This window comes from Doryrhamphus excisus, chromosome 14 (genome assembly GCF_030265055.1).
Source record: "Doryrhamphus excisus isolate RoL2022-K1 chromosome 14, RoL_Dexc_1.0, whole genome shotgun sequence".
In the NCBI taxonomy this organism is placed as follows: Eukaryota; Metazoa; Chordata; class Actinopteri; order Syngnathiformes; family Syngnathidae; genus Doryrhamphus; species Doryrhamphus excisus.
Window position 1 is genome coordinate 12,980,401 of NC_080479.1, and position 26,493 is coordinate 13,006,893.

The window sequence follows — 26,493 nt, forward strand, 5'->3', positions numbered from 1 at the left end:
AGCACGGGAAAACAAACCAAAAGGACAGACGCGGGTTGTAAACAGTTCAATAATCCGCATGATTTTTGTGTATTGATCAGACAAACGTGTGCGTCTGATGCATTAAACGATGACTCGTGCAGCATTTCCTAAGAGACCGTACCTCATCAGAAGAGAGCGCCAAGTTGTGTCCCAATGTTTTGGCTTCGCTGAGCAGCCCGCTGGTCTCCACCGAGCTGCTGCTGCTGGCACTCAGATCCTCACTCAGAGTGGGTCCCTGATAAAGCACAAACACAATTAGAAACTCACAGTGGGATCCATCTGTGAGCACCGGGAGGCTGAATGTGCTTAATTGGACAAAAAGGCCTCTATGTTATTGATGTTTCCTTGAAATGTTATTGATTAGTGTGTTGAGCTTGCAAATGTAATCAAGGCTGGGTGATTCACTGTGTGGTTTAAACAAGGAGGCAGGATGAGGAGTGGGTGCATCAGGCGATGCGGCGCTGATTATGTCCGCGTATGAAATGACTGATTCATTTAGTAAAAGTTCATCAGGAGTCTAATAAAGACAGGATTGGCCATATCGGTCATTGTTCAAGTGGTACTGCAGGAAATGATGCCAGTCCGTGTCCTAGTTAGAGTGACGTTCAACCAGATTTGATAGATTTTCCTTCAGAATCACTCAAATGGAATGGATTAAAATGTCACAGCACTAAACACTACATGAAATACAGTACCAGGTAATATGAATAGGAGAAGAAGTGTGGCCGTGTAAACAAAGTCTGTTTAAGACAAAATATAAACGTCAACATCAGTTATATGTACTCTGGCCACAACATTAGGTGCAAGTATGATTACAGTATATAATCAGGAGACATTACCATAGAAATGAAGCCTGGATGTACTTTAGAGTAGACCGTGATTTACTATCCACTGAAAATGACTCAACACACAGCCATTACTATCTTAATAGCTGGTAGTCATGGTCTGGGGCTGCATGAGTGCTACCGGCATTGCGGAAACATGAATTCTAATCTGTACGATCCACATTCTGAAGTACAACATTGTGTGACGTGAATTCACTAGCTATCCCGCTATACAAATTGTGCACTGACTAGTCTTAAATCAAGTAGTTACTGAAATCAGATTACCTGAACTCACTTTATCACTTTACATACTGTAAAGTTTACTGAAGGTTTTATGTTACATTAAAATTGTGCTTCTCAAACAGTGGGGCGGGCCCCCCTGGGGGGAACACAAGAGGCTTTTAAAAAAAATTCCAGTACGTACTCAACATGCAATTTGACTCTTGAATATGCTTGTTCAGTCTGTACAGTACAGATTAATAATAATAATAACACATTTTATTTGTATAGCGCTTTTCAGAGTACTCAAAAACGCTTTACAGTAGAAAAAAAGAAATAAAAATAGAGTTGAGTAAAAACGGAGTCAAAGATGCATTAAAATACAATATCCAAACATTCATTCAGAGCTAAAACAAGGCTAAAAATGTATTTAAAAATGAATAAATATTATCAGTTTCTCTAGTATTTCAAACCGGGGGGGGGGTATTTCTGTCTTTTAGGGGGGAACGTGACAGAAAATAATTGAGAAGCACTGCATAAAAATAATGTATCAAATGTCCAATAATGTATATTTGTTGCAATTTTACCTTGAATTTCCGTGGGCTGTCCTCTGCTGATGGCTCAGTGCAACTGAAAGACATTAATACACAATCCCTTGACTTTACTAAATAATCATATCTGATGTAAAACAAAAATACAACCCTTTTTGGTTTCTTAATATTGCCAATATTCATTATAAGCATTAACAATATTCTCAATATTGTTAATGCTTTGATAATGTAGATATCACTTCTTGTTTATAATAATAATAATATAATAATAATATAATAATAATAAAAAACAGCAACACCCTCAAAGTCTTCAGCATCTCACCCAGAATCAGGGGCGGGTCTCTGCTCCTCCCCACGTCGAGAGGGGCTCGACGTTGCAAGACAACCTATGATCAAAAGCACTGCAAGGTCACTATTCTAACAGTCCAATGCCAGTATTGTTTTGTATAAGGTAGCACATATTTGTAGCTGTGATCTGTTTACAGGTGTTCAAACCTTCGTTGAGTCGCCGGGGGGAGCCTTCAGCACTGGCCGGACCCTTGGGGGCCGCTCCATCCACAGAAGACACACTACGAATGGAACCGGAGCGACTATGCGCTGGACTGCTGCGCCCCTCTGAGACCTGAGGATGTAAAGGGGTGAGTTGAAGTTACATAGTTACCATAGTTACAAAAATAAGAAGCAAAATAGAGCGGAAAAGTAAAAAAAGTCACAAAACAAACTTCTATCATTTGTAATTCCGTCTACTCTTTTTTCCCCCTCGGAAGCCGTGTTTTTGACTCGCTGCCGATCGGGATTCTGAAGTTGTTTATCTAATCTGAACTACTTCCCGTCTCAAGCTGTGTTAAAAGTGACAACACTACCCAGACGAGAGCCTTTCATCCACAAACATACTGCGGCTCTCATCACGGTCGCAGAGGGAAAACGAGATGTGACAGCGCCGTACACTCAATTAGTGCGGCTGAGTGACACGCAGCAATTAATCCATTAAATGAAGAGAAGGAATAGAGCTTAGAGACACGTGATACACTAACAGTCATTAAACACAATGTGTTGACCTTTATGGTATAATAAGGGTTGGGGGGGGTGGATCTGCTTTCGTGATAATGGACACATTTGAAGACATGTTGTGTGATCCAGAGGCTTGTCGGAATGCACATTCTTGTCTGTCTATCTTTGTGTGGACATGCAGGAAGGTCCCCACTAGGGAAATAATTGGATGAGCTCTATTCACTCTATTCAACTGTGTGTGTGTGTGTGTGTGTGTGTGTAGGTGTGTGTGTGTGTGTGTGTGTGTGTGTGTGTGGCAAAACACAAACCTCTCCCTCCGTGGAACTGATGCTGTCTCCTCTGAAGCCCTTCAATTTCCTGGGTGAGTGGGGAGAGCCCTCCCTCAGTTCTACGCACACACACACACAGAGAAAAACAAGTTACTGTAATAGTTGGTCAGACACACAAGCACCAGACTTATCTCACAATAGGTTGCAGCCGGAATCCATGCCAAGCTAAAACTTGAATTTTCCAAGAACCTTGATGTCACTTCCTGTCCGCCCCCCACTCAGCTCCTCTAGTCCCGGAACACTTTTACCGCAACATGCATGAGCCTTACTTATGTCTTAGGCTTGTTTGTGGTTTCTTTGTTGTTAAAGCTACAATATTGGGTAATACAAGTTAAAGTTGGGGGCTGCACGGCGGTCGAGTGGTTAGCCTCGCAGCTAGGAAACCCGAGTTCAATTCCACCCTCGGCCATTTCTGTGTGGAGTTTGCATGTTCTCTCCGGGTACTCCGGTTTCCTCCCACATTCCAAAAACATGCTAGGTTAATTGGCCACTCCAAATTGTCCATAGGTATGAATGTGAGTGTGAATGGTTGTTTGTCTATATGTGCCCTGTGATTGGCTGGCCACCAGTCCAGGGTGTACCCCGCTTCTCGCCCGGCTCCAGCACTCCCCGCGACCCTCGTGAGGATAAGCCGTAGAGAATAAATGAATGAATGAAGTTAAAGGTGACCATAGGGGTGTTATTTCATGGCTAGAGGGCTCTAATAATGTTAAAACCCTTATTTACAAGGTCACGAAAATATTTGATTTATAAATAGGGAATCTTACTTTGCAGAAATGAGTATGACTAATAACGATTCAGGCTGCTGATACAAAAATACAAAATCGTACAAAATGTCAGGTCAATGTTCTTCATTGTTTTCTAGCTAAGTTATAATCACTATCAGTCTAATTCCAACCTTGTTTCAACAAAAAACTAACATTATTAATTAGTCATATATATCATTTACAAAGATTACAAGCACCGATATGTCATTACACTGAACCAATTTTAATTTCTAAGAGATTCTGTCTGCAGATTTCTCTCTCCTCCTCCCACATGCTCCCATTTCTCTCATGTCCCAGCTGTCTCCTTTGCCACCTCAGTTTTAATATTGCATAATAGGCCAGCGTCATTTGGATCAGTACAGAACAGATTCAGTCACGCCATTATCCTGCCTCTACTGGTCAGACATGTCACTTTACCATGTGTGACAGAAAGCCAACTGAGCACGAGAGGAGAGCAAAAAAAAAAAAAAAACCCTGCATAAACAGGCTTCAAGTTTGTTGTTCAGACAGAGCCTTAATAGTCATTATCTGCCGCTTGATCCTTTTGAAGCATTAAAACGGGGATACACTGACCTCTGCCTGGCGCCGCAGCTTTGATGGGACTGTGCGGCAGAGCGCGATGCCTCTCGGCGCTGTTGCTGTTGTTGTTGTTGACCTGGATGTTGTTCTGCTTCATCAGCTGCATCAGCTCTGACTCCAATGTTGCAATCTGGTGAGAGGAGGGAGCCGATCAATGTTAATCAGCTGTGCGCGTGGTACAACCTGAACAAAATGATGACTGACACCCAGGATAACATGTGAACAGTTAACGGCAACAAGGGGCGCGATATCAGCATAAAAATGTAACAGTGAAAGGAGCTTTTCCCTTCACTGTCGCCTGTGTGTTTTTAACCTAGGTGGAGTTGCAGCCTGCATGTGCGAAGAATAATAATGATACAGCACATTTGGCCGCACTGGCGATCTAGCTGAGCAGACAATAACACTTCTGTCATGTTATACGGCGAGGAAAGCAAAAAAAAAAAAAAAAAAAGTCAACTTGACGTGTGACAACAGAGCTGACCACATGCTATGAGGACAGCCGTGACATCTGCTCTCAGTGTGAACTGAGCTGACAGCTTTGCAAAAGAAAAACAAAAAAACAATCTTACAGGGATGCTGATTTTTATTTTTATTTTTTAAAGGAACTGCAGAGTTAATTAGCTTAGCGTCACAACATCTGCAGCATATTATTTAGTTTCCTTTGGAGACCACTTAGAAGAATTTGGCAGACGTATTTAGAATAACTACATAAAACGTCAGACATAAACAGATAATATATGCAGGCTTTACCCTGACTTGCAGTTCCTGGATCTCAGCCAGGTGAGCTTTCTCCGCCTCCTCCAGTCGCTTCCTCTCTGCGTCTTCCTTTTGGACAAACTCCACCTCCCTGGAGGTGGAAAAATGGACAAGGTGGTTGAACAGTGGTGAGCAGGACTATACTAACAAAATATATAATGTCCTACATTTATATATTTTTTTGTATATTTTTGTGGATAATACTGTCCAATAATTAATGTAATAAAAATGAAAATAATATCATAAAATCAAAAGAAATTTTAGTAATATACTATTTTTTTATTCATGACTTTCCGTAATGTGAAATGCGAATACTCCCAAATATACTAGCCATGAAATGAAACTAATGTAATGCAATTACATTAGTAATATTATTTATGTGAGCATTACTTTCCAAAATGTCTTTGTGTAAATATCTTTAAAGTACAGTAAAAATTGTATACAGCATACATCATAGAAAACCAGTTTACCACCTTCTAAATACATTTTCTGATGTTATTAGAGCCCTCTAAACATGAAATAACACCCCTATAGTCAACTGTAGACTCGTATTATGCAATATAGTAGACATAATAAGAGTAAGTAAGCCATTTTAGACATGAATAAGACTTGTGCCCGTATGTGTTGTTATTAATGTGTTCCCAAGGTGAGGTGAGTGGGGGGGCAGACAGGAATTGACATTTATCTATTATCTATTATCATATTAACAATAGCCTTCATTTTTATTTGGGATTTATTCTGGATTATTGTGCGATCAAGTCTGGTGCTTGTGTGTCTCATTGAAAATTACAGTGACATTACTGACACCGGGTGAATAGTGTAAAATACGAATGCCTTATACTTTATTTGTATTCTAGTACATTTGGCCATTTGGCAAAAAAAGTACCTCCCAATATCTTAAATTTGCATACGTTTTGACTATATTCAAGCACAAAGCACCAGGATTTATGAATGCATTGTTGGAAAGCTGCAAAGGAGCTGCCAAATTTGAACCGTAAAGTGGCCAGGGACGACTGTGATGCGTTTATCCTTGGCCCATGTCCGACCCCTTGGAAGAAAATCCTGGAAATCGGCATACTGTCTATAAAAACACTGACGCTTTTTCCTGCATGCCAACTCCCCCCATACTGTAGTTCTTCCTCTGCAGACATCTCTTTGTTACAGATCAGTCTGTTTTTCGCCTGGCTTTGGCCTGCAGGTTGAGAGCCAATTAGATGTAGTCAGACTGGAGCAGAGCAGTTGAAGTTGTGAAGGGGCTCACAAAACGACAAGTTGTGCCGCAGAGGAGTGGAAAGTCAGCTCTTTGTGCCGTGATGGGATAAGATCTTGCCTATAAAAAAGTGTAACGCTGCCTGACAGATGGGATTGCCGAGGATATTCACATTCTGTGCGCGCTGATGCAAGCAAAGATTGCAGTAAAAGGAATTCTTTGGACATTATTCATCTGACTACATTAAGAGTCAGGATGGAGGCAAGGGACTCGTTTAGAAATGTACACGTGCTTCAAGTGTAGGAGTTATAATACATGTGTCAGTGCTATATTATGGAGGCAGTACTGTCGTGAAGCAAGGCAAGGTACTGCAATTGATCATACTTCTGCTGGAAGTCCTTGATGAGTTTCTTGGCTTTGTTGTACTTCTTCTCTAAGGTCTGATACTGCGCCTGGGCCTCCTTCAGGTGTTCGTTGACAGTGTGGCAGAGGGTCTGCGCCTCGATCCAGTAGCTCTCTAGCTTCAGCATCCTTTCCTTGTTCTCCTCGATGCTGGCCTTCAGCTGGCTCTTCTCTTTCTCCCAGCGTTGCTTCTCTCTCTCTACGGAGGCAAGCTGGAAGAGATGCAATGAATACTTTGGAATAAAGTCAAAAAATAATGGTTAAAAAAAAAGATAAATAATAAAAAAAAATAATGAATTAATACCATGAAAAATGTATTACATTAAATAAATATTATTATTATTAATGTTAATATTAATATTCATTCATTCATGTATTAATATTAATAATTAACCATATTAATAATATTAATATTATTAGATATTATAATTATTAATACGTGCATTAATTACATTTATTTATTTTTAGAAAATACATAGATTTTGAAAAAATTTATCAAATAAATGAATTAATTAGTGTGGAAGTGGTATTAATTCACAAATTACGTTGCAGCCAATCAGTGCACACTGTACATAACTACAACAATGCAACAGCATATCAGCAATGAATACAAATTCACAGTTAATCCTGCTGCTGCAAAGAACATTCTCCAATCAGGTTAAAAAGATTTGGATTCTCAAATGATGCATCAAAAATGACCATGCATTTCAAAACTTCAAACTTTAACCAACTCAACCTACAAGTCACATTAGGAGTTCTGATGGCCTACCTTGTTTTTAAGCTTCTGGATCTCGGCCTCGGTCACCGTGTGTTTGATCTGGAGCTGTTGGTAAAAAGAGAGAATAGAGGAGAGGAGAGGAGTAGAGAGAGGACGGTCAGATAATCAAACGCATGGCTGGGCAGGCTCGATACAATGTGACGGACCGAGGCGGACGGTCCAATAGCAGCGATGACATGCTCTCTCGGGGGAGAGGCAAAACAGGGGGGCATGGGATGAGATTTCAACTTTGAAACAAAACTTTTCGTACTTTTATTCATCAAAATTGTACCATTACTAAGATAACACTTCTCAGTTCTTATTTACACTTTTAGATTTTATAGGGCTATCCAAAATGCAACCCGGGGGACGTTTGTGGTCTATGGCTATTTTTTTATTGGACCGCAGCACATTCTAAAAATATACTTTAACAAGACTCAGTCGTCATCTTACAAAATAAAATGAAAATATTAAGATAAATCTGTTGTTATCTAGGGCTGCACTAACCGAGTGGTTAGCACGCAGGCCACACAGCTAGGAGACCCGAGTTCGAATCCACCCTCGGCCATCTCTGTGTGGAGTTTGCATGTTCTCCCCGTGCATGCGTGGGTTTTCTCCGGGTACTCCGGTTTCCTCCCACATTCCAAAAACATGCTAGGTTAATTGGCGACTCCAAATTGTCCATAGGTATGAATGTGAGTGTGAATGGTTGTTTGTCTATATGTGCCCTGTGATTGTCTGGCCACCAGTCCAGGGTGTACTCTTGCCCAAAGACAGCTGGGATAGGCTCCAGCACCCCTCGCGACCCTCGTGAGGATAAACGGTAGAAAATGAATGAATGAAAAAGATGTAAAAATGACGTCCTTTTTATCGCACAAAGCTGAAATAAGAAAAAGTGATGTTTCCGAAAAGTTGACTGCATAATCCAAACGAAACATACATAAAGCAGGATTATTCCTTCCACGTCTGCTCAAAGCTCTGTACGACATATTTGGTATTTGAGCGCATCTTGGCCTGATTAGAATGTAAAAAGTCAGCAGCAATTTGCTGGCTTTCTGGGTCAGTGAAACATGAAACTGACAAATGTAAATGCATGGCAACTGCATATGTACTGTATTCCGCTTGTCTGCTTCACCGGTGGAGCGTGCAGTGCAATTACATTGTTTACAGACACATCACGGCAGCAGCGTAAACAAGTCGGCAGAGAATAAACCATTATTTAAGTCTTCCATTTTAGTTTTGCTCAAGTACAAAAGATAACATTCATCCATTCATTCATTTTCTACCGCTTTTTCCTCACGAGGGTTGCGGGGGTTGCTGGAGCCTATCCCAGCTGTCTTCGGGCGAGAGGCGGGGTACACCCTGGACTGGTCGCCAGCCAATCACAGGGCACATATAGACAAACAACCATTCACACTCACATTCATACCTATGGACAATTTGGAGTCGCCAATTAACCTAGCATGTTTTTGGAATGTGGGAGGAAACCGGAGTACCCGGAGAAAACCCACGCATGCACGGGGAGAACATGCAAACTCCACACAGAGATGGCCGAGGGTGGAATTGAACCCTGGTCTCCTAGCTGTGAGGTCTGCGCGCTAACCACTAGACCGCCGTGCCGCCAAAAGATAACATGATGTTGATAAATCGGATGTATATTCTCCAAAAAAAAAGTTCTTATTACCTCTCTGAATTTCTGGTAGAGTTTGGTGGCGTCCAAATCAGAAGGGGACAGGACGTCATCCGTTTCCGGGAGGTCGAACACTTCTATGCTCTTCTCCCCGCTCGCCGCGGTAGGCCCCGCCTCCTCGTCATCCGTGGCATACTCACCTGTCTGCTTGAAGAACAAGAAGTGCAAAGTCAGCAAGGATGGAGGAAAGAGGTATTCATACGGCAAGTTTATGATTATGGGTGTAGTTTTGCAGCACTGTATTGTCCCAACCGCATTTTCCCCCTCAAATATCCATCCATCCATCCATCCATTTTCCTCCGTTTATCCTGGTCTGGGTCGCGGGGGCAGCAGTCTTAGTAGGGAAGCCCAGACTTCCCGGTCCCCGGCCACCTCCTCCAGCTCCACCGGGAGGACACCAAGGCATTCCCAGGCCAGCTGTGAGACATAATCCCTCCAGCGTGTCCTAGGTCTGCCCCGGGGCCTTTTCCCGGCTGGGCATGCCCGGAACACCTCACCAGAGAGGCGTCCGGGAGGCATCCGGACTAGATGCCCGAGCCACCTCAACTGACTCCTCTCGATGTGACGGAGAAGCGTCTCTACTCTGAGCCCCTCCCGGATGGCTGAGCTCCTCACCCTATCTCTTAGGATGAGTCCAGCTACCCTACGGAGGAAACTCATTTCAGCCCCTCAAATGTAAATAACCAAAATATTAGAAACAGTAGTACAGCGCTTGCTAGCTCACAACTTTGCTTCTTCGGGCTACATGAGTCAGATCCGCTTCACACTGCATGTCAACGCTCTCCCAAAAGTCAGCTTTTCATCTTCCTCCGACTTCCTCGTTTTCACTTCACGCATAAATAATGCTGCTTTAATGCTACAAAATCCACATAACCCATTCTGTTTCCCTAAAATGACTGTTTAGGGGTTAGAATAGGGGGTTAAAAAGATCCCATTAATGTTCCCTACACATGAGGTTACATGTATGTCAGTCTGAGATAAAGAGTGGCATCCATTGCCTTTGCATCTAAGCACATCAATCGATGAATTGATTTGGCCCATGACCGACAGAGCACCGTTGTATCATCACACCATCAATCAACCCATCTGATGTGTAAACTCTTGCCTTCACAAAAAATGCAAATATCGCACCCATCATGGTAGCCTGCCCTGCTCCTCCTCTCATCCCCTCGTCCTTGCACCGCTCTTCATCCAAATCCCACTCATAATAACAGGCCTGATATGTTAGCATGCATGGCTACAATAGGCCCGTCTGTTGCCATGGCACCGGCATCCTATATTAGGGTCCCATTCAATGAAGGCAGAGTGCCACAACAACGTTATAGTGTGATGAATAAACAGGCGCTACATTCATCATTGCAGGAAAGAGGTTTGAATCCATGGGCGTGGCAACAAAAAACTATGTTAATCGAGTTTCCAGAATGAAAGTGTAAAGTGTACGAATATACTCTAGCATATTCAAGTATTAATATTTTCATTTGAGAATCGATTTTAGAGCATAAAGGCATATCGATATTTCAGTATCAATCCACACTAAAATCATGTGAAACAAGCAAACTAGTGATATTCATAACAAAATGCCATGACAATTTCCCTCAAGTGTGCACATTCCCGTTTAACACACGACATATGATAATGCTTGTGTATCAGATGACTAATAATTCCACATAAAAGTAGGCTGCTGTGTGAGAGACGTGCATCCTTCTCTTGGGACCGGATGCCAATAAAGAGCTGTCTGTCACATCAGGCCACGCGGCGTTGAGAGTGAGAATTACCCTTCATTCTATCCCACCCAGGGAAGGAATTGCTGTAAAATTTATAGCCATTTTAATATTGATGAGCTCTACTTATTGCCCCTTAGATCTGGGTAATGCTTTGTAACGGTTTATCCTACAAAGCTATGAATGAACACAAAGTGTTTGCAATCTGTATGCAGATTGAAAATTGCTAGAAAATTCAAAAATTGGTGTTAGCCCACATTATTATTATTAATTCATTCATTCATTTTCTACTGCTTATCCTCACAAGTGTCGCGGGGGTGCTGGAGCCTATCCCAGCTGTTTTCGGGCGAGAGGCGGGGTACACCCTGGACTGGTGGCCAGCCAATCACAGGGCACATATAGACAAACAACCATTCACACTCACATTCATACCTATGGACAATTTGGAGTGGCCAATTAACCTAGCATGTTTTTGGAATGTGGGAGGAAACCGGAGTACCCGGAGAAAACCCACGCATGCATGGGGAGAACATGCAAACTCCACACAGAGATGGCCGAGGGTGGGATTGAACTCGGATCTCCTAGCTGTGAGGTCTGCACGCTAACCATTAGCCCTATTGTTATTATTACAAACCTTCATTATAATTTTAATGATTAACCACAAGAAATGATTAAGTGACTAGTATATTTCCCTCCTCTGACTACCCGCCTCTTCGTCGTCCTGGCGCCGCTGTTGCGTTTCTGTATCCTTGTTAAAACATATTGCTCCTGTCGTCGTATCTTCCCATACATGTCTGTGCGGAACATTTCGCCGACATTGTGGGTGTTGTCAGGGATAAAACTTAAAGCACTTCAGAGTAACACTGCTAGTAATCCAACATTTATGTAAATTTGACGGTCTACAGTCCCTTAGCCAATCAGGACGCAGGACACAATACATGTTCATAGCTATAGAAGAAAAAAATATATATTTGGCAAGTCAGCGAAGGACATACCGTTCTTGATAGTGTTTTTTTTTTTCAGCGAACAACGTATACGTTCTAATAGCAAATCCAATTAAGACTGTGTGCCTTGGTGGAGGTCTGTGCCCCACATTGAACATTGTACATAGAATGTGAAATGGTGTCAGACAATGGGACGATACAGGAAGTCGTGTTCCTTTGCATGTCCAAACGTGACTGTTCAGTCCATGAAGTCCCTCTCCAAAAGGACCTTAATTAGAACAGACAGCCTTTCATGTGTGTGTGTTCTTGGGATTATGTCAGCCATGAGAGAAGCCTCCATGGCCTGGAGAAGAGTTTCCAGTGCATGACAAGCCCCTCTGCACTGCCCACCATGAAATGGGAGACTTTGAATGGCACTGATGATAGCAAGCAAGCAGAGGGAAGGGATGTGTGTGTGTGTGTGTGTGTCAATGGTGTGTGTTTAGCGGTCGCCCGCTATGTATTGATTGATGTAGGGCAGGGCACGTGTTAGTGTTGCAGAATCATAGAGGGACATTATGGTGGAATGGTGTGGGTGTGTGTTAGAGCAGCAGTTCCCATGTCCTTGACTCATAGTACTACAGTTGCAAAAGAATAGGACACAAATGCAGGTTTTAAAATACCTGATTATGGAATTCTCATGAAGTGTGTGGTGTCCATTCCGGTCAATGCCATGCCCCCCCCCCCCCCCCCCCCCCCCCACACACACACCCAAGACGACTGAATCATCTTGAGTATAGTCATTACCTCATCATCATCAGCGTCGTAGTGAGCGTACTGCTGCTCCAGGAGCTCTCGCTGTCGCCTCTCCTGCTCCAGGGTCTGCTGGATGAGCGTGGCCACCTCACTCTGCTGGCCCGGTCGCTCTCGGCCAATGACAAACCTGCAATTACACACAGTGTGTTGCTTTTACGGCACGTTTATGGCACAATCTTTTGAATTTCACACGTCACAACTTTAGGGTGGGCTGCACGGCAGTCGAGTGGTTACCGCGCAGACCTCACAGCCAGGGTTCAATTCCACCCTCGGCCATCTCTGTGTGGAGTTTGCATGTTCTCCCCGTGCATGTGTGAGTTTTCTCCGGGTACATTCCAAAAACATGCTAGGTCCAAATTGTCCATAGGTATGAATGTGAGTGTGAATGGTTGTTTGTCTATATGTGCCCTGTGATTGGCTGGCAACCATTCCAGGGTGTACCCCGCCTCTCGCCCGAAGACAGCTGGGATAGGCTCCAGCACCCCCCGCGACCCTTGTGAGGAAAAGCAATAGAAAATGAATGAATGAATGAATGGATGAACAACTTTAGGATCTACAATGGTAATCTGAGACCGCTGCTCTCTGCTGTTGGTTGTGTTGTCTTAAAAATGGCGGCCAGAGAGTGTTTTTTCAACCCACGGTAAAACATCAATGAGAAGATTTTTTCAATTTTCAGTTGAGCTAAAGACCTATCTCACGGTCATTGCTTCCCAGTTTGCAAATAGTTTGCATGATTCCACATGTAAGAGACAGGCAATCCAAACTATTTTAAAATACATTGAAAATAGGTTATATATATTGCAGAATATTCCAAGAAAGCTTTACTCTAGGATGGACCCTATAACTAACTGTGTGTGTGTCCTTTCGGTGTAGCTGTAATATGAAGGCAATGCAGACATGGCGCTACGCTCCAACAGAAAGGCCGCTTCCATAATTTGATCTACATGTGAAGGAACAACTGAGCGAGGAAAAATACACAGTCATAGTGGTGGAAACCTCTGGACGGCAAGGAGGACAAACAAGCTGCCGACAGACCTTCTATCTGTAACGATTCCATTTTTTATTACTGCACACTGGACAGTCGCAACATTGGGTGCATCTATGTAGTACAATAAGATGCAGTACTGCGCTGGATACCTGTTGTGATTTGGTTGTGTGCAGTATATAATCTTATAAAAACGTACAAGCATTGGATGTATGTGGATGGGACTTCAAACTACACAACCTTGACAATTTGAAAAGTTAAATATAGATAAAACGTCTAATGTAGGACAGCCGGCTGTAAAACTTCCAAGAGGGAAGGATTTACCGAGAAAGAGGAGGGTGACATGATGGAGAGAGCGAGAGAAAAGCTCGGAGTTGGAAGAGGTCTGGTGATACACTTTAACCCTTTCATGTACTCTCATCATATCATATCAACCATTAGTTCAGCATCTTGTACCGCTTCTGGAATTTCTCGCCTTAAAAAATAAATATATCTAACCAAATTGTACATATTTTTAGACAATAATGAAGTAAAATACAGGTCAAATACAACAGGCACTATGAGAATAACATAATAGTAATTACAGGCTGTTGTTGCCGCCACACCAAGCTTAAACTCTTCTCTGAACCTCCGATGTCACTTCCTGTCCGCCACCCATTCTTAAATCTGTCTTAAATTGCTTATTTTCTCTGCACTGCTGTTTTTCTTTGTATATTCTCTATACACTATAATGTATTGTGTAATATAATTACATCTTACCTTACAGTTCCAGATGTGTTCCGCAGGACGGAGGCGGCAAAACTCTGTGTGACACCCACCAGGCTGGTGCCATCCACCTCCACTATCTGGTCGTTCACCTTGATCCTAAAACATGGACAAGAAAATCAGACACTTAAAAGGCGAGAGAGTGAATGTCATTGTCTCTGCATGAATTAAAACAGCTCATATAGTTCATAATTTCCTTCTTGAAAATGAAAATCGGAAAGGACATGTCAATATGACATGCATGACAAGTAGGGGAGAGACAAAAGTAGCCAATCATGCACATTATTTTTCAGGATTGGGATTGATGTCAGGAATAAAATCCCCTCTGATGGCTCCAGACTTGTTTGAATCCACGAGACGAGGAGGAAATGAGGCACCAAACAAACATGGAGGTCGAACAAGGACACAGTGGCCACAGCCTGCCTTTCGCCCTGAGCTACAACACAACCGCCGTGTTTGGTCCATTCTGGACTGACAAGATGACCTCAGATGAACACCGCTACAGATCATCTCCTATTCATAGGAACAACAGAATTGTGAGTGAAATCCCTTTCATTGATTATCATTCACATCTGCATTAAAACCATTCATTCATTCATTCATTTTCTACCGCTTTTTCCTCACAAGGGTCGCGGGGGTGCTGGGGCCTATCCCAGCTGTCGCCAGCCAATCACAGGGCACATATAGACAAACAACCATTCACACTCACATTCATACCGATGGAAAATTTGGAGGCAGCAATTAACCTAGCATGTTTTTGGAATGTGGGAGGAAACCCACGCATGCACGGGGAGAACATGCAAACTCCTCTTCGGGCGAGAGGCGGGGTACACCCGGGACTGGTCGCCAGCCAATCAGAAGGCACATATAGACAAACAACCATTCACACTCACATTCATACCTATGGACAATTTGGAGTCGCCAATTAACCTAGCATGTTTTTGGAATGTGAGAGGAAACCCACGCATGCACGGGGAGAACATGCAAACTCCACACAGAGATGGCCGAGGGTGAAATTGAACCCTGGTCTCCTAGCTGTGAGGTCTGCGCGCTAACCACTAGACCGCCGTGCCGCCCTGCATTAAAACCAGACAAAGATAATTAGTGTTTGCTTTGACGCATGTATGACTTCCATTTAACCTCCCAGTAAAGACTACGCAAAGTGAAAAATTGATGGATGTTGGGAGTGTACAGCAGCTCCAGAGCCGGGATTACCCGTGACACTGCAGACGTGGAACAGACCTGTCACATCCACCTAACACAACACGCTGGTTGTGTGTCAGCCATCCACTGCAGCTGCTTCTGGCATAAACATTGCCAAGACGGTGAAGGGGTGGTGAATTAGAAAAAAAATAACGTGACTGTGTGTCATCATAGCCGCACACAAAGTAGCAGTGCGCATCGGTCGAGCTCATCGATCCGTCTGCATGCCATTGTGTGCCTTAGACCATGAAACCCGACTCAGCAAAAGAGCGTCCACATACGCGCACAGCTGATGGAGCGGTACTAACTGAACCGTGAGTGTGTTGTTGTAGAGCTTTTACAGTCGGTGTTAAGGGTTTTTATTTGTCACAGATATCCGGCAAATAAACTACAGAGCCATTTAGGGGACATAGTAGTGTTATGTCAGTTACGTGAACCACTACACTTCCGCTTCTGCTCGATAATAAGAAGCACGCTTTCATGCACAATGTAGGAATCCAATCAGGAGAGACACCATTCTGCATATTCCATCACATGTGCCTCTCTGCGTGGATCTAATCTCAACCCCTGCTGCTAAATCTGACAGGAACTGGGGTGGGAGGGGGGGGGGTAATAAGAGAACAAGCCTCACCTGGCATCCCTCTCTGCAGCTCCGCCCTCGATGACAGTTTTGACGAAGATGCCCAGTTTCTCCAGGCCTGCATCTGCACCCACGCCCATCCCGATGATACTGATCCCCAAACCGTCATCATCTGGAGGTACAGTTGTACGGAACACACAAATAAGCATGACATAGGTAACATATTGATTTATTCATGAAAACGAGGGAAGGGACCTCCACTTAGCGTACGCTGACCTTCACTCACACAAGAGTTGCTCCATTCCTGTCTGCTATCCTCCCCATTTGTATTCCACATTCATTATTCATAAGAGCTTACAGTTACATAACAGTGACTGGAAGGTGATAACCCACAACACAAAGCCACTCTATTTTAGGTCAGGGCCACAAATGGACAACAAAAGCACCAACGGTGTGCTTTATGTTTAAATATGCAGCATCAAAGCATCAATCCAAAAGAATAAACGACAGAAAAGGGAAACGGAACAAAAGAAAATCTGCATGGACCTCTTAGGAAATCCAACACCTCACAAAAGGGTTTTTGTGCCTTTTGTAATATTTTCCTTCCCACCTTTCTCCAGCTCCACAGGGAAGAGCTCCAGCTTCTCCACTCTCTTCTCCAGCTCGTATTCCGCTGAGGAAGCCACAGGATCCACCTCTTCATTACGTCGGTCATAATCCTCGTTGGAGTAGGTGTTGAACACCTGCAGAGGTAACAAACATTATAGTGCTGTATGAAAGGCAATCATTAACATAACATTGTTGGAATATGAGGAAAAACATTATTAAAATAAAAATACATTACATTAAAAATAAGATTAATTAAAGTTCAAATATTACAGAAAAAAGACACAAAAATAAAAAAAATTGGTTGGTCCGAGAATAAAGTCAAAATATCGAAATAAAGTAATAAATAATATAAAATAATATAAAAAATATTATAAAAAACATAATATAAAAAATATTATAAAAACATAATATAAAAAATATTATAAAAACATAATATAAAAAGGAAATATTTATGTTGAAATGTGTGACAAATATTCAGTAAAATAACAACAAAAAAGTGTGATTAATATTAACAAAGGTGCAAAGGTGTGATTAACAAAGGTGCAGGCTGTTTTTTCGTACTTACTGAAAAAAAAAATCAATGGCCCGTCCAATCTTTGATGTTTTATTATGCGGCCTGGTTTGGACACCCCCTACCCTTGCGTATATATATATATATATATATATAACCACATTAATAAACACATTTATTGGCATTGTGCATCACTATGCAATGGCAGAAAGGCTCTCATTTCATTATGTGGGTCTGGCTGATGTTGTGGCCCTCGTGGGATTAGAATCTGTATTAATAAATACACGCAAAGTGAAATAAACTGCTGCAAATATTCCACAAATCTCCCCCAACCACAGATAAGCATATTTACTGACAACATGCTGCACTACACAGAAGCATTCAGGGCTGTTTCCTTTTTCTCTAAGCCTCACGAGAGGCTCTCCTCCTCTCCAAGAGTCAGCTGTCACTTTACATCTCATCCCAGCCAGCAGGATGCCCTCACAGCTCCCTTCACCGGGGAAGGAGGAGAGCGCTATCGCTGTTGAGAGCTAGCTGAGCGCTGCTTCACAAGCTGCCTCCAAGAAACGTGCTCTGTTGTCGCATGTACGATGCAAAAAGCCAATAGGGTAATATTAATATATAATAAATGAAACATACATGCAAACGATGTATTGGTTGCAAAAGTTGATGCACACTGTGATGCGACTTTCCGCCGCTGCAGCTTTGTTTCTATTCTTTCCTCCGTGTGAGCTCTGTCGATGACCTTCCTGTCATCAATCATTCAGTGTGATCAGCAGCCATGCATTATTGACGCTCAAACATACACACACACTGAGTATGTGTGTGTAAAGCCTTTGTGCACAGCTCTACAAAATTGTTTTGATGGTAAACAAGTCATTTATCATAAATGTTATAGCCACAAAATAAAGGATATTAATATAAAAAAAACATTTGGGTTAAATCGGACTAAAAGAGTAGCAAGAAATGAGAATGTTTTGGGCCCGTGTTCCAGGGGGGGTTTGCCCTCTCAATTAGGCATTCCATCTTGTCATGCCTCAGAGGCAAACAAATACAAACTACACAATAATCTCGCCAATATGGTCTTGCCTCTGGGGAACTCAACACAAATAAAAATAAGTGCTAAAATCCTCACAAGGCAATAGTAGGCTTTCACACAGAAACTCATGTACTGTATTTTGTAAAAGTTCCTTTTTTTCAGTTTACTTGAATGCATACTTGATGATATGAAAATACTGAAGCGGTAGTATTTATAACTACTAGGGATGTCTGATATCAGCATAAAATGCGATATCAGGTGATACTGTTATGGGATTAAAACCACAAATGATACAGTATGTCATCTTACACATATCTGTATCAGTATCGAGAGTTGGACAATATCGGCATAAGGGTTTTTGGGAAAAAAGCCAATATCGGACATCCCTAATTACTACTACTCCATTGTAATATTAAAAAAAAACAAATGGGATGAAAATCCATCGCATTTCAATGATTTATGGTAATCCCTCGCCAGTTTGTGCTTCAATTTCAATTCAATTTCATTTCATGGCTTCACTATTCCAATTATTCAAAAGTATAATCATAAATCATGCTGTTTTGTGCTTGAAAATGGCCTATTATTAAAAATATGCATACTGTACATCGGTTTTCCCTAACACTATGCCTACACTATGTAGTATTCTACTGTACACTACATCAGTAGTTGCTATAATGTACTGTGAGACACAAAAGCACGATAATCCGCACTGTACTGTTGCAGCCGTAACTCGACCCCCAACGTCACTTTCTGTCTGCCCTGCACTCAGCTCTCCTCGCAGTGGAACACATTTACAGCAACACACACAAGCACAATCGTATTTATATCATAAATGATGCTGCTTTTCTGTTACTATGTCCACTCTATTGGATAAAACCAGTGTACAGGCCACTATAGGGGTGTTAGTTCATGTGTAGGGGGCTCTAATAATGTTAAAAAAATTTACATAGAAGGTTGTAAATATTCAATTCGGTCGGGTCTGGTACCAATTAACAAGGAATGCATCACTATAATGAAATAATATTGTATAAAGCCGTAATGATGGAAAAGTCTAGTATACGCCACACGCATACAATTAGGACAAATCCCTGTTAAGCCTCCCCAATTAAAATCTCAGTCAGATCCAATAAATCCAATACATTTTTCCTTAATCCGAGTAACACTGAGGTTGTTTCTGTTGCTGATTGATTGAGATGCTGTACATCGGGCGGCCGTCTGAGTGATGACTGACTGCTTCTGGAGGTTTCTCGTAACTGCACAGATGCTACCTTTTTGGCAGTCAGTGCTAGCTCTAATGGCTTTTCTCAGTCACTGAAGGCTGGAGCTACAAACACATTATCATGTGCAGAAGGGAGGAGGTTAGGAAGAGGGATTGAGGACAGATGAGGGTCAATCTTGAAAAGAAGACGTGCGGAATAGGTGTCATCAACGACGGGCTTGGTAAAATAATATATAACTAGATGCCCCTTTGGTGTATTACTCCGATGCTGCAGCTGCCCCACACATTTGTGCCTCTTATGTGTTTGCAGAAAAAAATGCATGCCAGGCATTCTGGTGGCAACAATAGAAAGAAAAGGTATGCATGTGGGATTTGTGGCTTCCTTGCAGGTGCGAGTCTATACATGCTAGTGTAACAAAACAAGTGTGCTGAAGACTCATCTTAGCATGAAAATGAAAATGTCAGTCAGCCTCCCAGTGGGAGGAAAGAGCAGATCCCCACAGGGAAGCAGAAAATGGGCGAGCACATGTGGAGGAGGTTCTAAATACAGAAAAGGACACTGCAAGTGTGGATGGTGGGTGGGTGATGAGGGATTGAAGGAGTAGCAATTCCATAGGAACAGTCCAGTTCTTAAGCGATGGTTTAGACGCATGGTTTAGAGCAGCATCGCACAGAGATGCAACTGATGATTGGTCAGGCGGTAGGAGAGAAAAGTTGAATAGTGTCTCAAGATGGGAGTAATTTGCGTTCCTTTGCGTTCCATCTTCTTCTGACGGGCCTTTGTCCACACTGTTGTCTCTTAAAGTCACAGTGGTTCCTATTAGATTGTACAATTACTGTATTTTCTGTGTGTGTGTTGGGATAATAACCAATGTGTCGCAAAGACAGAAAAAAATAGTATGAGTGAAATCAACTGATTTTGGATCAACATTTGCAAGTTTCAAGTCTAAAATGTAACACTGATGAATGATAATGTAAGATGAAGGTGTACATGTTGTACATAAGTTTCACTTTTGCTTCTCACAGCAACTATGGTGTATTGAAGGAAGTGCTGAACTACGCTCGATGAGGATACATCATTGCATCACAGCGGTAAGTACACTTATAAATGATGTGCTTTGACCCAAAATGTGTGCCTGTGAACCACTGTACATTATATAAAAATATGTATTTATTAAAATAATAATGCTTCAGGGCTGCACGGCGGTCGAGTGGTTAGCACGCAGACCTCCAAGTTCAATCCCAACCTCGGCCATCTCTGTGTGGAGTTTGCATGTTCTCCCCGTGTATGCGTGGGTTTTCTCCGGGTAGTCCGGTTTTGTCACTTCGGTACGTGACAAAAATTTAATTAAAAAAAAAAAATTAAATGAAAAAAATTCAACTATATCAGGAAAGCAGGAAGTGAACAAATGTAACAGTTACTGATTGTAAAAGTACCAGATGGAGGGGTAGGATTTAATAAGCTTTGCTTCTTCCTACTCCTTGTGGACATGTGGAACTGTGAACTGATTATGTGATGCATTCAATTGTAATCGGATGCATGTTCAAATGAAATAAAACCATTACCACTACATTCCAAAAACATGCTAGGTTAATTGGCGACTCCAAATTGTCCATAGGTATGAATGTGAGTATGAATGGTTGTTTGTCTACATGTGCCCTGTGATTGGCTGGCGACCAGTCCAGGGTGTACCCCGCCTCTCGCCCGAAGACAGCTGGGATAGGCTCCAGCACCCCCGCCACCCTCGTGAGGATAAGCGGTAGAAAATGAATGAATGAATGAATGACTAATATGTGATAATGTCAAGCATAAATCACAGTGGAGCTCAGTCATTCCTTTAATTCTACCTGTGACCACTCGCCCTCACACATCCTGTCGCGCTAAGCTGCAGCCACTGAGGGGGATGATGAGGCAAATGCATGCCTGTCTCACAGGGAGTCTAAGACTGACCTTGACAGACATAAGGAGGTGTGAAGACAGGGAGAGCAGTCTTATGTAAAAGATAAGTGACGGGGCGAGAGTGACCAGTCCAGTTGAAGGCCAAACTTCCTGTCATCTTACCAAGCATCATCCTGCGTGTGAGGAAGTTGACACTGACATCTGACATGTCGGGAACGCCAATAAGCTTAGTCAGCATTGGCTTATTTTTAGGAGTGCACACAAAGAGAAGTCACAGTTTTTTTGGTGGGCAGGAAAAATGGCTGAGGTGTTCATAATACAATAAAAAAAAAAAAATACGAGTTGATGCCAACTGCCATGACCCCCCCACCTACTCGGTCAAGTGGACAAAGACGACAAAGGGGAGCTCCCAGACTACAACATGGGGGCAGAGAATAGTAAACAAGCACAATTCATTGAGGGGAGACAATGCATTGCTTTATGCACTGTGTGTATCGTCATGGATGGAGAGGGAGGGGGGGTTAATAGTACCATAACAACAGTGTTACATGGCGTGGTCACCACTACAGTATTATTATGATTATCTTTTTACTATAAAATCAGATACTTACAGGTACTACGTCCAGACGTTTGTGGCTAGAAATGGCCACTTTGCTTCAGTTGTCTGTTTTCTTGTTGCCCTCAGTCCCCTCTAGTCTATATTAAGTAAATACAGGAGATGCGTTTCCATTTTCCAAAACAAGATGCTAGTACTATTTCTGAAACTTTGCAGCTAGAAGTGACAAAAATAAACATAAAGTTACATCAGGATCAATTGAGTGTTGGGTTGAGTTTTGAGTGTTGGGCAGTAAGTCCAGCATTACTGATTCTGAAGGCCATGGGCAGATTACATTGGCATGGCAACACATACAAGATGAAATCTGATTGGACAATAAAAACATCTAACCAACACACAGCCATAAAATATAGATAGCTTCTGATAGTGTTCAGGCCAGCAGAGAAGACTTTGCTGGCCCTGACCGCAAACCTTTTGTTGTTGTTGTGGAAAAAATTTCTATCATCCTAAGTAGGATAGAGAATGCCTGAAATAAATACATAGCTCTGGCAGTTTTTATTATTTTTGCAAAACAAAGGGGTCAGACAACACACAGTATGCATGGCGGTCTGTAGGTGTCTGGCCAAGAGTGGTCTCTTGGCGGGAACTTTTATACTCCATAGCATGCAAATGAATTACATTACAAGAGAAAAGAGACTTTCTTGTCACTCCCCCGATGCCACCCTCATGTATGGGGGTTAGCCTTCACACCCATTCTTCTGGCACGGTTTGTCACACCCATGCGAGACAACCTCCTAGGGTCAGCCATTTGGTGGGACATCCTGATGTCCCCTTATCCCATGAAGGTAAAGCTTTGATCAAAGAATGACCTCCTCCGACACTGCCCCTAACCCCAGGTTACAGATAGCCTCCTGCTGTGCCACCATCTTTGAAGGGACAGCAGGATGTGCTCGGATGCAAATGTTGAAGCTCCACAAAAGGCCTTAAAGTAATTCAAACAATGTGTAACCTATGTTATACCTGTGAAATATAAAATTTTCCATCACACTCCTCCCTTTTGATTATTAATTAATCACGAATTACAGTAGATAAACAAACATCAGACCGGGGTTGTCAGTAAATTAATTATGAAAATTAGGATTGTGGAAAACCGTGTTATAATGTGTTCAATTGTTGTGATAGATGGTGCAGGTGTTGATCGACAGTCAGTTCAATTTGATATTTGGTGTCTGCCATGTGATTGGTTGGCAGACCGTGCATCCTCTTGCCCAAAGTCAACCGGGATAGGCTCCAGCCTACCCGCGATCCCAATGAGAATCCAAATTATGTCGAAGTCCTTGTGCCTCTGTTGATGGCTTGCTGTTGTTCTATTGTGTTGTATTCAATCAGTCAGTCAGTCAGCCAATCCTCTTGATTGAAGCCCTTGTTCTTCGGTTGCCGGAGCTTGCGGTGCAAACTCGTGAACTCCATCCAAACACGCAGTTGAGACGGTTGAGTGCGTCATGGACATTTCTTTTGTTCTGGTTGTCGTTGTAGTTGTAGTCCTCTAGTGTTCAGGTAGTGTCTTTCTGCCTTGACCGATCTGTGTGCAGGTCTCTCATATGACCACGCTGACAGTGGAGTCTTCCCTCTGCTGGAACTCCAACACGTCCTCTCTATGGCCCCCAGGGCCAACAGATGTCAGGTCACTCGACACCCACCAAGAACATAGAAAGAAATGAATGAGCAACACAACATTTTACATCTACGTGATACATGTCAGATGTGTTCTCTACACATGACTAATCTCGCTAATCTCGAGAGCAGTAGGCAACCATCATGTAGTGTCTGACTGAATACGACACTTTGTTCATATTTTGGCCATTGACGTCGATTGTAAATGAGCCTTAAAATTTTCAAATTGTCAGGAGAAAGCCAGCGTAAGCATGAGGAGAACGTGAAACTCCACACAGAAAGGTTCTCAAACCTTCTTGCTGTGAGACAGCAGTGCTAATCACTCTGCCATCATGCCACCAATATCTATTTTAACTTTAATTTTAACATCCAGCTCTGCATTTAAGTTTTTGCCAAACAACACAAGGTTTCACTGAATTTAAACCAACACACCATCTGGTCTGAATTTGCATTAAGATGGACATTGTCACACTGTAGTAGTGTTCCTTGCTCACAGCTGGAAATTTGGGTTTCAATGAACCATTTGCTCTCATTAGCATGACCATTGGCACTATGGAAGGCAAAGTACCAAATACTATAATATAGTCAAGAAAAAACAAGATACAGTAACTTACCAAAATCTTCAGCATGTTGTACAATCCATGGAGTGTCAATACTACTGCTGATCACTGATCATTATCAACCTCTAATGTTGGAACTCATACCTACCTTTGTTTCACTCACTTTGGTTTTGGAGAAAACCAATTCTAGCAAAAAAAATATATCATGTCCAATTGTTAACCATGATTATTCAACAAAATGACAATCTCCCCCCTTTTGACACATGTACTTCCCATGTGTCAACTTCCAAAAGTATTGGAAGTTCCCTGTAAAATCAAATGATGGTTATATTTTTTTTATACATCTGCAAACAGTAATCTGTGAAGCAGGACACATCAAACAAAGTTCAACAATTCAAACTCTGGATCCTGAAGAAGTGTCCTGTGGAACAAACTGAAGTTGAAACGATGACACACCCTCCCAGGTGTGTGAATGACCTCAAGTGTTACAGTGTTAATGTTAGTACATGTTAGTACTGTTAAACAGTTTTAAACAAAAAAGATGTCATGTTTCGGCCACATATGACATTTGTCTTCTCCTCCTCCAGGAGAATGTGCTTTCCTAATGTGGAACAATGAAGGTTAGGCTGAAATAGTTCATAGTAGTTTATGTCTTTCCACAACACAAGAACAACCCTGAAAGAACAATTAACACATTTAAATTTCAGTCAATTTAAATTTTAGTCACAGTCCACTGTCCCCCATGAAGAACCCTGCTGTCGGTGTGTCGCACTCATAGTCGTCATGTCAGGATGTCATTTGCAACATTTAAAAGGTCCAAGTTCCTTTGAAAGTCGGATTGTCCTAATTTACAAGGCCTTTTTCGGAATAGCTAATTTTTAGATGAAGGTTCTGCATACCCTAAATGAACTATCTACATTTTAGCAGATTTAATTTATGCCTATTGATGCTAAAAGAGCAGAACAGCCTAATATGTTCTTTGCATGCGTCTATTAGTAAACTAATCATTGGGTTTGTTCTGTATTGCAATACATTTGTTTCCCTTTCCCAAAGTGATGGTCAGAGATGGCTTCAGCCTCACATTCACTCTCACACAGACGGACAAGACAACACAACAATGAAAAACCAGCTGGACAGTCCTTTCTGAGTGTATTTTTGCCGAAAACACTTTTCAAAAAATCCAATTGCGGACTGTAATAAATTAACAAATTGTTTTTGCATTCCCAATCGAATGTAAAATAGCATGCTTGTACAAAAAAAAAAGGCCCACAATATTCCATTTGTCACTGTGTCTCTTTTAGATAGAGACCCATGAGGAATGGAATCATTGACGTAAAAAAAAAAAAATGGTACCTGAGTACCCCAAATGTGCATCAAGGCAGCACTTATGCCCAGAACAAAATATTTGTGAGATAAACATTCCCCTAACAGCTATCCCTATGTCAATATCTTTTATTAAATTTCTCATCACCATAGAAAGGTATGATGTGCATTGAAGACCTTGCAGAGCATCAATTTGCATTAATTGTGTGTGTGTGTGTGTGTGCGTGTGAGAAAGTACATTCTTAACCTCCTCCACCAGTTGAGCACTCATGTCACCAGTTTGCATTTTCCTTTGATATGCATACAGCTGATTGGCATCTTGCTTCACCAAAGTGTGAACATCAGGGTCAGTGTCAGTTTTTACAACTTCACCTCCATCTGAATTAGAAAATAGGCCATTTGGTCCTTTGCACCATATGCCAACCAACTTAATTTTTGAAGTTGAATTTTCTCTTCAACAGAAAATCCAATGGTGACTTGTCTTTGGTCCACCTCACCTGATTGACCAACAAAGTTAACATAATTGCCATTCAACTTTGGAGAGGTTAGGAATTTGTCACTCTTAGTGAGTGTGTTTCATCAGAAAGGAAAAGAAATAACCTTGCCATATTTTGTATACTACGTCTTCTTATAGCATATTCTAAAAGAGAGAAGTAGATCATATTCTACATAGTTATCAGCAAGAGGGGCTGATTTAAGCCAAGACTCTAAACAAAAGGAAGAAAAGGACAGAGCATGTAGATGTGTATGTGTGTGTGTGTTACTGTCAACTTCAGTATCATCCTTGGCATCAGATGAGTCAGAGTAGCCATGATCCTATCACGCCCCACCTCCTTGCTTCCTTCCACCATGCTTGTTAAGAAAGTCCTCCATCAAGTCTTTGGTCCAAAGTCTCCTTTGCTGCACATGCCAGGGTCATATTGCTGTCCCAGTCTCTTCTCTGGATGTCCTCCTTGCAGGTGGCCATTTGTTGCCACCCATGGATTCTGGTGC

General features: G+C 42.1%; 1 protein-coding gene across 5 annotated transcripts in view; it reads right to left on the reverse strand.

Annotated features, from left to right (window-relative positions):
• Window positions 1–26,493, reverse strand: part of ppp1r9a (protein phosphatase 1, regulatory subunit 9A) — a 43,674-nt gene that overhangs the window by 3,840 nt on the left and 13,341 nt on the right. For 3 of the 5 annotated variants that reach the window (XM_058047743.1, XM_058047745.1, XM_058047742.1), the window contains exons 3-16: window positions 16,720–16,852; window positions 16,161–16,281; window positions 14,321–14,425; window positions 12,568–12,703; window positions 9,111–9,263; window positions 7,439–7,492; window positions 6,652–6,881; window positions 5,052–5,148; window positions 4,296–4,431; window positions 2,935–3,014; window positions 2,111–2,237; window positions 1,938–2,001; window positions 1,652–1,694; window positions 143–256 (exon numbers count right to left, since the gene is read on the reverse strand). In XM_058047743.1, the coding sequence (XP_057903726.1) occupies window positions 143–256; window positions 1,652–1,694; window positions 1,938–2,001; window positions 2,111–2,237; window positions 2,935–3,014; window positions 4,296–4,431; window positions 5,052–5,148; window positions 6,652–6,881; window positions 7,439–7,492; window positions 9,111–9,263; window positions 12,568–12,703; window positions 14,321–14,425; window positions 16,161–16,281; window positions 16,720–16,852 (1,593 nt within the window). The remainder of the gene's footprint in view (window positions 1–142; window positions 257–1,651; window positions 1,695–1,937; window positions 2,002–2,110; window positions 2,238–2,934; window positions 3,015–4,295; window positions 4,432–5,051; window positions 5,149–6,651; window positions 6,882–7,438; window positions 7,493–9,110; window positions 9,264–12,567; window positions 12,704–14,320; window positions 14,426–16,160; window positions 16,282–16,719; window positions 16,853–26,493) is intronic. The other 2 variants (XM_058047746.1, XM_058047744.1) reach the window with 1 other exon arrangement.